The sequence below is a fragment of the Maniola jurtina genome, chromosome 23 (genome assembly GCF_905333055.1).
Source record: "Maniola jurtina chromosome 23, ilManJurt1.1, whole genome shotgun sequence".
In the NCBI taxonomy this organism is placed as follows: domain Eukaryota; kingdom Metazoa; phylum Arthropoda; class Insecta; order Lepidoptera; family Nymphalidae; genus Maniola; species Maniola jurtina.
Genome location: NC_060051.1, coordinates 9,245,360 through 9,257,752, shown reverse-complemented (window position 1 = coordinate 9,257,752; position 12,393 = coordinate 9,245,360). Strand labels below are relative to the sequence as shown.

The window sequence follows — 12,393 nt, the reverse complement described above, 5'->3', positions numbered from 1 at the left end:
GTGGGGACGCCCTGCACACCCGCACAGTCCTAGCACTGCATGTGGGTGTGCAGGGCGTCCCCCTGCCTCATACTCCGATTGCCATCTCAATCTGTCGCATACTATAGGTACACCCACGACATCAAACGTATCTTAAGGAGCAATATTAAAACTACCCTCACCAGTTTCAACGATGAAGGAAAACATTGAGGAAGCCTGCATGCCCGAGAGTTTCCATAATCAAAGACAAAGTCAAAGTCATTTATTCAAATTTGGTATTGTACACTTTTTGATTGTCAAACAATTATGTAGTGGCGAGTGGCGATAATTAATTACATTAAATTAATCTTTTCAGAGGTGTATGAAGTCTACCAGTCTTCAAATACATATCTACTCGTATAGCAGTAATTATTGTCTTCATTCCACCAGGCTGCTCGAAGTGGACTGGCTGAAGCAGATGTGGAGACCAGACTCCTTCTTCAAGAACGCCAAATCCGTCACCTTCCAGACCATGACCATCCCCAACCACTACGTGTGGCTGTACAAGGACAAGACCATCCTCTACATGGTGAAGCTGACCCTGAAGCTGAGCTGCGCCATGAACTTCCTCATCTACCCCCATGACACGCAGGAGTGCAAGCTGCAGATGGAAAGCTGTGAGTCATTATTGATTTTTTAGGGTTCTGTAGCAAAGTGCTAAATTTTAACTTTAGACGCGATGGACGGATGGAATTTACAAGAGTTCGCCTAATAGATTCTTCATCCACTCCACCTTTTTTTAAACCCCCGACCCAAAAAGAGGGGTGTTATAAGTTTGACGTGTGTATCTGTGTATCTGTCTGTGGCATCGTAGCTCCTAAACTAATGAACCGATTTTAATTTAGTTTTTTGTTTGAAAGGTGGCTTGATCGAGAGTGTTCTTAGCTATATAATCCAAGAAAATCGTTTCAGCCGTTTGAAAGTTATCAGCTGTTTTCTAGTTACTGTAACCTTAACTTGTCGGGGGTGTTATCCCGGGATCGAACCCCTGACTTGCGATTAGGAGCCGGACGTTCTAACCACTAGGCTATCACAGCCTCCGCAAAAATTTGCACAATAATGTACAATCGTCAATAGCATGCTTGTATGAAATTAATATTTCTAAAAATATCATTAATTAACACTGACTAATTAATAACACAATGGTACGTAAATAACAACACAAATAGATAAGATCTAGTAATTGCTTTCAGTGAGGGCTTCATTTTAATAGCAGAAGCACTTGTCATGATGGAAATAGTATTCGAATACTTTCAATACTTTATTAAAATTTAATGAAAAGCGTTGCCATAGCTATAAGCACTCATAACACAAAAATATAATTTTTCAATAGGTACGTTCATCGTTACAAAATGTTTTATTGCAATTCTCGATGCATTGCAATTCTTTAATAAGTATCTCATTTTCAATTATCTATTAGAAACGCATGGTAGGGGGCTTTCCAAAATGCATCAGAAGCAAAAACGGAACCCTTATAGGATCACTTTGTTGTCTGGGAGAGACAGACTCTCTGTCTGTTTGTCTCTTTGTCTGTCTGTCTGTCAAGAAAACCTATAGGGTACTTCCCGTTGACCTAGAATCATGAAATTTGACAGGCAGCTAGATCTTATAGCACAAGTAAAGGAAAAAAATCCGAAAACCGTGAGTTTGTGGTTACATCACAAAAAAATTTAAAATGTGTTCATGAACAAACAATTAGTATTTTCAATTTTCAAAGTAAGATAACTATACCAAGTGGAGTATCATATTATGAAAGGGCTTTACCTGTACATCCTAAAACAGTTTTTTATTTATTTTTATGTATAGTAAGTAGTTTTTGATTTATCGTTCAAAATGTTGGAAAAAATACCCAAGTACGGAACCCTCAGTGAGCGAGTCCGACTCTCACTTGGCCGGTTTTTTTTAATGCATAATAATTTTTGATTTATCGTGCAAAATGTCGGAAAAAATACCCGAGTACGCAGCCCTCGGTGCGCAAGTCTGATTCGCACTTGGCTGGTTTTTATTATCATTAACAACCAGTGAAAAGTAGCTTAAAGCCTAGGTATGTGTACTACGGATTAAAAATATGTTACAGTTTTTATGGTATTAAAAACTTCGTACGTATGTTACACGTGGAAATTTAACTCTCGGCACTTTTGGTATTATACTCTCAGATTAAAACTTTCGCCTCGTTTTTCACTGCCGAATTTGATTTTCGAAAAAATTAAAGTGTAATAACTTAAAATTTAAAAAACCCCCGACACAAAAACCTCTTTAAGAAAACTAGGAAAGAGCTGATAACTTTCAAACGGCTGAACCGATTTTCTTCGATTATAGCTAAGAACACTCTCGATCAAGCCACCTTTCAAACAAAAAACTCAATTAAAATCGGTCCGTTCGTTTAGGAGCTACGATGTCACAGACAGATACACAGATACACGCGTCAAACTTATAACACCCCTCTTTTTGGGTCGGGGGTAGAGACTTGAAATTTGCACAGAATGAGTATTTCTGTTGCCGCTATGAGTAAAGAACATATACATAACAATAACAAGTGTTATTTCTTGTTGTACGGATCCCTTACTGAGCGAGTTCAAATCGTACTTGACCGATTTCAACACGGGGTCTATGTCCTAGTGAAATAATAGTTTAAAGAGCCTTTAGGAACTCACAAGTCTTGTCATTTTCAAGTCCTGAACTACCTACTATTTGTGATCGAATAAAATAGTTTTTTAAAATAGAAAATAAACCAAAAATCTCCCGTAAAGAAAAATGTGTCATGTAGCAGCTGTTTTATAAAGAGATGTTAGGTAGTGAAATAATGAAGCGCCTTGGCACAGAACACATCTATGTGGTACAGGAAGCGTCGAGACGGACAAAAGACCGACTTAGATGCAAAAACTGACTTCCACAGGTTTTAGAACTGTGTCTGTAAGGCAGACGATCGCTTTTTGGCTAACCCCATTTTTAAGCGACTACTGCCGCCTTTAAAATACTTAATAGCCTTGTGATTAAGACCTCTCAAGGTCTCCTAGTCGGCGTGTCTGGGGGTCTATTCCGTGCACGCACCACTTATAGAGAGAGAGCCAGCAAGGGCCAGACCTTCGCTATTTCATAAAAGCTGAAATTTTAACTGTATTGGCCCCAACAAACGGAATAACGATTAGCGACTATGAAGTTTCGATCATGGAGGATTGGAAAAAGTGTAAAAAAAACGACAGAGTATAGTGTTTTTTTGGAATAGTATTGGAAATCAAGTCATGCATTGTCAACTCAGTATCGTGGCAACCCCCTGTCACCCCCTAAAAGGGTTAAGAGGGTTGCCATGGTGCTCAAGCCACCATGGCTATACAAAGCCAGTACAGCCACCATGATCCAAACTTCATAGTCCATGATCGTTCTTTCTTGTATTTGGGACAATACGCAGAGAAACGTTCAGCTTTTTTAAAATAACGAAGGTTTGCCCTCGCTGGCTCTTAGACCATCATTATCTTAGGCATTAGGATAGTATTGTTTTATCGGTGAAAACATCGTGAGGAAATTACATGCATAAGAGTTCTTGATAATGCTCTCAAAAAAGTGTGAAGTCAGCCAATCCGCACTTGGCCAGAGTGTGGCCTACTTTTGGCCTAAAGTCTAAACCCTTCTCATACTGACAGGAGACCTTTGTCAGTAGTGGGTCAGCGGTGATCATGATGATAATGAATGCCTTCTAACTCCTTTTGTGGATGCATTCTGTAGATTTGGAGTCATGCCAATGACAAAACGAAATGATGATCCGGCTCGAAAATACGACCCATAAACGTAAATTAGTACGTCGACGACCTTCCTGGCGTAGTGGTGAGCGCTGTGGTCTTATTAGTGGGAGGTCCCGGGTTTGATTCCCGGCAGGGGAAATTTGGAATTTAATCAGTAGAAACCATAACTCGAAATTTAAAAAACCCCCGACGCACAAACCTCTATAAGAAAACTAGAAAAGAGCTGATAACTTTCACACGGCTGAACCGATTTTCTTCGATTATAGCTAAGAACACTCTCGATCAAACCACCTTTCAAACTAAAAAAAACTAAATTAAAATTGGTTCATTCGTTTAGGAGCTACGATGCCACAGACAGGTACACAGATACACACGTCAAACTTAAAACACCCCTCTTTTTGGGTCGGGGGTTAAAAACTGGTTCCTAATTAGACATTCAAAATAAAGCGTAAAATAAATTAAAAATATATAATTTTATTTTGTAGGGCTCTTTCAAAATAATTACAGTCTGTGTGCGTACTTCAGGTTATTTATAATGATGTTTTTGAACTGGTAACCTTATTAACCAACCAGGCTTCAATTAACAAAGGCTCTCTGGTGCAGAGTGGTGCTGTAGTCTCAAATCGGTGCTCCAGGGTTCGATTCCCGGTAAAGGCTAATTTGAAATTTATAATATCTAAGTTTTGAGTTTTCGGCCGTAGCTATATAGGTACCTGCATAGGTACTGCCTTACCAGCAAAGACTTGCCAAACGATTTAGCGTTCCGGTACGTTGCCATGTAGAAACTAGAAACCGTGTGAGTAATTAAAATTGCCACAAGTACTCCTTCCAGGATAATCCGCTTTCATCAAAAGACTGCATCATCACTTACCACCAGGTGAGATCGCAATTAAGGGCTAAGTCATCGAATCAAAAAAAACATGCTTTTCAAAATAAAATAGCGAGTAAACGAGCAGGCGGGTCACCTGATGTTAGGTGATTACCGCCGCCCATGAACATTTTCAGCACCAGAGAAACTGTTGATGCGTTGCCGGCTTTTCAGGAATTTGTTGGCCCGCCCCTTAGGTACTTTTATTGTATAATTGCATTTTCCGAAACTTTACGTAAGTAGTACTTCTGCATGCACCATTAAAGCAAGTGACACTTAATTTCATAAAAATTAAAAATACACATAGGTAAAGTAACTTCGAAAAGTTAGAGATGCGTGTCCGGGAGCGAACCTCCGACCCTCCCAATAAAAGGCTGACATCTTCACCACTAGGCTACCACCGCTTCAAGGTTTTTCGAAATGATAGTTTATTTATTTTAAAATAAATTATACCTAATAAAAATAATATTTTTCAGTAGGTAAATGTTTTTACGCTTGCAATTTTTTAATAGCAACGTTGCCTAATTAAAACTTTGCTTTAATTTTTATGGTTAAGTGTTTCATCTAATTAAAACGTAAAGTGTGTTAATCTATTTATTTAATTAATTTAAACGTTCATACTGAGAGTAAATGGTAGGCAAAAATGAGTTGCACTTCAAAATATGATTAAATAATATGCATATAGTAAAAAAATGTTGGCATAATTTCCTCTCCTTATGAGAAATTAACAGTAGGTATAGGTATCATTAACTGCTAATCAGTATTGTTCAAAATACAAGAATAATTCCAAAGAACGACCGGTACGCGTTCTTCGCTCCAGAACACACCTGCCCCATCGGTCAAAATGTGGATTGGCTTTATTATATCTACAACAAGGGGGTCTTAGGATGTTATATTCCTTCTTTACCTACTCATCATTCTTTACATTCTTTACTTACTTTTACAACACACACAACAACACAACACAAGTTTAAAAAATCTATGCTGAGAAAAGCATAATATTATACTGGTAAATCTCAATAGATGGCGCCACCTACTTCAAAACTGCATTTAATCGCATAACAGGGATGTGGGTATTCCTCACTCACTCTATCCTATATATCCTTTCCTTTCCCACTCATGGACTCAACGCAACGCTAATGTACGAACAAAAACCGACACCTCAGTGCAATATAATCTATTGCTGGCGTGAGACACTACTTTCGTGCATAATAAACAACCGCAAAATCACCGCGACACGCCATGTGACACACCCCGGAGTGCAACAGCGATTTACAAATATACCCTGGCCAGGGATGGTGAAAGTGTGGTGACGAGAAAGCTGCAGTTCGGAACAGACCTTTGAACCATTCCAGCCACGTAAGTCCAAATTTACCTAACCACTCCCTGGAGGACACACCCCTTTTTTTCTCCTTCGTCGAATGCTACGTTTTTATGGGGCAATTAACCGCTAATACAGTCCATTAAAACCAAAAATAATTTTGACCGCACGTTTTCAAATATGGTGGCATAAGGCCCCCTTTAATTTTTATTTTGGAGCTACCATATTTTATGGTCCTTCGAACCGGATTTCAGAATCTTTTAATCGGATTTATGGGCTTATCCATCCGATTTCATAATAAAATTGACTCGACTCTTTAATTTAATCAAATTATAGTAATATAATTTTTAGTACCGCCTACCTACGTCGAGTCAATAAGTTTGAATTATTTCAAGTAGCATTCACGATTTATGGATACCTAATGTTGCATCGTGTCGTAATATTGCAGAATTATTAGATTATAAGTACGGCCTACGATATACCTACGTAATTCTATCGTTTGATATTCTAGGTTAGAAGTAATAAAGTATTTTTTATAAAATTTCATATTTACCCGCACACCTTTATTATTTCGGTATAAGATTTAACCATAATATAATTCCGCAAACCTGGGAAATAAAACGTATAGATCTACTTATAGGTACGTAGTAGTTAACATTTAAGTTGTCGTTACTTATAAGACGCGAATAAGGTAGGTACCTACATAAGTTCCGCTGTCGATTTTATGAATAGACTAATGTAGGTACGAGCCATTGCGCGCGGAGTAGGTATTCAACCAGCATTGTGATTATTGTATGCACTCAAATACGCGTTCCGTAAATAATATTTTTACGTTTGCAACGCAATAATTTAACCGCTCGCCTAAATATAGGAGTTGTGTGTTTTCACAGTATAACCAACGCATTTTATAGTATATACTTACCGCTAAACTATATTGGTTACATAATATCGATATTTTTTAATTGACATATTTAACCAACCTAGTTAAATACCATATTACCTTGTGTTCGATTTATTTAGGTACTTTGAGTTTTAAAAATGACTACAAAGGGTGATTCAGATTTACCGCGTACACATGACGAATGTCAAATGTTAATATTGGAATCGAAGCGCGATGCGATGTTTGCGCGAATGCAACGAATCTACGATGCCGCCTTGCAAGTAGAAATTGATTCTAGTAAACTACCTAATCTTTTATGCCAGTCAGGTAACCTAGACATTTTACGAAAGGAATTCGAGCAAACACTAGATTCATATAACGCTATACAGTTGAAATTGAATCCTAAAAATCCTATTAATTATCAATCATGGATGTCATTCGAGGAATTATTTTGTTATGTCAAACAAGTCTTAGCGACTAACAGCAATAAAGAATCTGAATCTAACATGGCGTCTTTGTCAAAGTTCCCTAAATTAAAATCGCATCTTCCGCCTATTGATCTTATTTCATTTAATGGTGATTTAACTAAATGGCCGTTGTTTTATCAGCAGTTTAAAAGTATGATTCATGATAACCCGAATTTAAATAATAGTGAAAGGGTATTTTACCTAGTCGGAAAATTAACTGATAGGGCTGCCGCAGTTTGTTCAGGGTTGCCAGCAACAGCTGAAAATTATAATATCATCTGGGATGCCTTAATACAGAAGTACGACGACCCCCGCTCGCTCGCTTCCGCTTATTTAAATCAAGTGTTGCAATTCAAGCCACTTGCTAATAATAATGATACCGCACTAGATAATTTCATAAACACTTTTGATTCATCGGTAGAAGCACTTAAACAGTTAAAAATTGATTTGACTGATTTTATATTCCTTCATTTGGCTACGCTTAAATTAGATGAAGATACCGTTAAAATGTTTGAGCTTATTAATCGTAAAAAACAAATTCCAACATATAAAAGTCTTATAGATTTTGTGAAGGAACAGAGCAAGGTGCTGTCTAGAGGGAGCAATGTTAATGCACAGTTGCAAAATAAAGCTCGCTCTAAACACATACCTACACCTGTCACGAGGTCTACTAAGTCTACTAAGTCTTTTGTCAATACGGAAAGCGCTCGTAGCTCACATGAAAATCATAAGTGTGTCGTATGTAAAAATGAAAAGCATGACCACTTATACAAGTGCACTGAGTTTATGAAATTAACTCCTAGGCAAAGGTACGAAATTGTTAAAAATAATTCATACTGTACAAACTGCTTAAGTACCTCGCATAAATATTCCGCTTGTAGCAGCACTAAAAACTGCTCAAATTGCTTTCCGCTTAAACGTCACCATTCAAGTTTGTGTTTCGCTAAATCTAGTAAATCAAATTGTAGTGTCGTTGTCAATGCGCCAACGTCACATATCTGTCCGCACCTTTATAATTGCTCATTGTCGCAATCCGCTAATTCGGATGATATGCCTCGCACTGTGCCGAGCAATCATTCTGAAAATAATGTAATTCAACCCGCTCATGCGTCAGCTCCGACGTCCGCTCCGACGTCCGCTTTGACATCCGCTCGGACGTCTGCTTATACGTCCGCTAATCAACCCGCTCATACGTCTTCTAATCAACCCGCTCATACGTCTTGTAATTCACCCGCTCATACGTTTGCGCATACGTCCGCTTATACGTCCGCTAATTCGCCCGCAAAAATTAATGTATCAGAATCGTCTAATGATTCATCCGCTAACATTGCCGCTTCTTTATGTACTATATCTCGTGAACATCACGACCGCACCGCTACAACCGCCTTATTGGGCACCGCTAAAATTAAAGTACTAGATAAGTACAATCGCTCTCACTTTGTGCGTTGTCTCATTGACCCCGGCTCACAAAGTGATTATATTTCTATGGCTTGCTGCAAGAGATTATCATTACCTGTTCACACGCAAAGCCGCTTCTCTGAAGTTCAGGGAATCGGTGGCACTTCTCAAAAGATACTTGGGATTTCCGACTTTAAATTTAAATCTCGTTTTGATGATACTAAAGAATATTTCATACGCCCGCTTGTGGTCGAGCAGATTACGTCACAGCTGCCCGATGCGCGTGTAGACGTAGCAGCTATGAAATCTTTAATACGAAATATACCTCTCGCAGACGATGAATTCTCGGAACCAGGAACTATTGATGTGTTGTTGGGAGTAAATCGCTATTGTGAAATCTTACTTTTCAATAAACTGACAGGTGGTGATAATTCGCCTTCCGCCGTTGAAACCACGCTAGGTTATATAATTCTGGGTGACGCACCAGTCGTCCCTCAGCTCCCGCATACCGCTGCTTTTTGTGCATTTGCTCGCGAACCGCTTCATAAAAATAATAATTTAGAAAACCTTCCGATCTTGGCAGAACCTGAAATAGGATTCTTGAACATTGCTCAGCCAGATTGTAAAAATATTAACACCGCAACAATTAATCTTAACTCTGACGATAGTTTCGCTGTTAACATTCTTTCTAAGGACACCACTGCAAAGACAATCAATACTTGTATCGCAGGTGAAGAGAATGATTTGATGCTTGATATTAAAATTTCCAATTCTGACTTACGCGTAAGAGACAGTGAACCTATTCAGAAGAGTTCGGAGAAGGATTCTATTTCAGAGGTTCTCCCTGAGAAAGGTACCGCGTCTGGGTTTAAATTGTCACATAACTCTGTCATATCTAATGATGTTATGTCGACCACTCTCTTCAGAACTCTTCGTTCATATTGTAACCTGCACGCTGAGATTCTTAATACTTTGTTCAATGTTAGGTTTTGTAAAATCGCTTTCTTTGAAAACGTGAGGCAAATGTACCTATATTTCGAAATAAATTCCCCGCACCGCAAACATCAAATAATCTTATATAGATTTGATAGTGATGACCCGCCTTGTAAACATACATTTAACCGCGTCACTTTCGAATTGCGCTCCTCTCCCTTTTTGGCTCTTTGCACTCTGCGCGAAGTTGCTAAGAAGGAGAGAGAGAGATGGCCTCTTGCCGCTGCAATTTTCGAAAGGGACATCTGTATTGGTGACCTTGCTTCCGCTGCTTCTTCCACTGAGGAAGCAGTTGCGATAGCAAACGAGCCAATCCAGATGTTCAAGTCTGGAGGATTTGATCTAGTCAATCGGACTAGCAACCCCTCTGAACTGATACAATGTATACCGCGGTCTGAAAGTATATCTTTTGCAGATGAGCATACTTTCAAGCTTCTAGATATACATTGGTTTTCCGCATTTGATAATTTTGTTTTTAAAGTTTCGCAACCGCTTACATCTTGTACAAAAAGAGCTATCCTCTCAGCTACCGCACGTCTGTATGATGATTTAGGCCTTGTAGGTCCAGTCATTTTATTCGCTAAATTAATCATAAAAGAGTTATGGCTTTTGAATATGGGATGGGATGATTCTCCACCGCAACACATTGTTGACCAAAATAAAATTGTTTTGCTTACTCGTCTAGTAAATTCGGTCTACGCTACAATATCATCTCGCGTAAAAATAAAGGAAGTTCTCGCATTCCCAGATTCAGAAGTCGCCCTCTGCTGGGCACTCTCGTCACCGTACAAATTTAATATTTATGTAGCTAACCGCATTTCTGAAATTCATACGCATTTGTCGCCACTTAAGGTGAATTTTTATCATATCTCAGAGGTTCAAAATCCTGCTGACTGTGTATCTGGTGGTCTTATGCCCACACAGTCCTCAGGATACGCACTTAGGTTGGAAGGTCCTTCATTGATTTCTGTAACTTCAGAAGAATGGCTTTCAACCAGGCGCTCACCTTGCGATAATTCATACTTACCTGACGATGAATTTCCTTTTCAAAAGTTTTCAACCGCTTTGATTAAAGGTTTATATAACACCTCTCAAAATTTTGAACATAATTCAGTTATTGATTTGAGTAAACGAATTGTAGTTCGAATTATTTATCTAAAAACCGCTACATTTGTGCTAGTTCTGTTAAAGGACTACCTAAATGCGAGATTATATTCGCTATTATTAAATAGGTTTCTATTATTGTACTCTATAATTCAGTCCTTCTGGAAACATTTAAAATTTAAACACTTGTACTCATTGCGAGTTCACATAAAGTTCAAAGTCACTTCGCATCCAGTTAAGGAAAGAGTTGTAGTTTTCTTTATTATGGAAAACGCACCACCCCTCCAATGGCCAATTGGAATTATTACCAAAGTGATGCCTGGCCGAGACGGAGTGGTTCGTGTCGCACAAGTTCGAACAAAGTCTGGAACATATCTATAGTTAAGCTTTGTCCGTTGCCAACTCAGTAGTTTTAATTTATATTTAAGTTGTAGTTTTACTTAGTTTTAAGTTATCTGCAATATTACGCACCCTTGCAATATGGGTTTTAATTTATAAGTTTAACGCTACTTTATATCCTTTTTACTTAATAATTTGATGAAGCAGAGCCTTCATGCTGAGGGGCGTGGTAAATCTCAATAGATGGCGCCACCTACTTCAAAACTGCATTTAATCGCATAACAGGGATGTGGGTATTCCTCACTCACTCTATCCTATATATCCTTTCCTTTCCCACTCATGGACTCAACGCAACGCTAATGTACGAACAAAAACCGACACCTCAGTGCAATATAATCTATTGCTGGCGTGAGACACTACTTTCGTGCATAATAAACAACCGCAAAATCACCGCGACACGCCATGTGACACACCCCGGAGTGCAACAGCGATTTACAAATATACCCTGGCCAGGGATGGTGAAAGTGTGGTGACGAGAAAGCTGCAGTTCGGAACAGACCTTTGAACCATTCCAGCCACGTAAGTCCAAATTTACCTAACCACTCCCTGGAGGACACACCCCTTTTTTTCTCCTTCGTCGAATGCTACGTTTTTATGGGGCAATTAACCGCTAATACAGTCCATTAAAACCAAAAATAATTTTGACCGCACGTTTTCAAATATGGTGGCATAAGGCCCCCTTTAATTTTTATTTTGGAGCTACCATATACAATCGAAGATTATGTAAATGGTAAAAAAGCATGGATCTGACTCGCTCCAGCAATGCGTGGAGCTGCAATTGCTTGCAGCATGGCATATAATTGTAAATTGAACAGTTGAAAAGAGCAACCGCCGAGTTTCTTGGCGGTTCTCGGTAGGATCGGCATTCCGAACCATTGGTAAATTATTTTGACGATTCAAAAACACTTATAATTACTTATAAAAATATATTTTATTCTATTCATCAAAAAAGATAAAAGCAGCTCCCAATTTTTTAATCTTTTAATTTAGCAGTAGGTAATTCTATAGCCTTGCTCGTGTATTTAGGCAGATACCTCGCGTGTAGAGAGCTTCGTTGGCGCCTCGTTAGATATTCAAGAGCTCTTCAAACACTGCCTGAGGTCTAATTTTATCGTTTAGCTCTTTGATCTTTTTTATATTAATATTGAATATTAATGATTTACCGAATAATACCTGAAAATATAGGATACCTATTACATAAGTAC

General features: G+C 38.5%; 1 protein-coding gene across 1 annotated transcript in view; it reads left to right on the top strand.

Moving 5' to 3' along the window:
• LOC123877174 (glycine receptor subunit alpha-3-like) overlaps nt 1-12,393 on the top strand; it is a 37,401-nt gene that overhangs the window by 5,853 nt on the left and 19,155 nt on the right. The window contains exon 4 of the mRNA XM_045923683.1: nt 409-635. Coding sequence (XP_045779639.1) covers nt 409-635 — 227 coding nt within the window. The remainder of the gene's footprint in view (nt 1-408; nt 636-12,393) is intronic.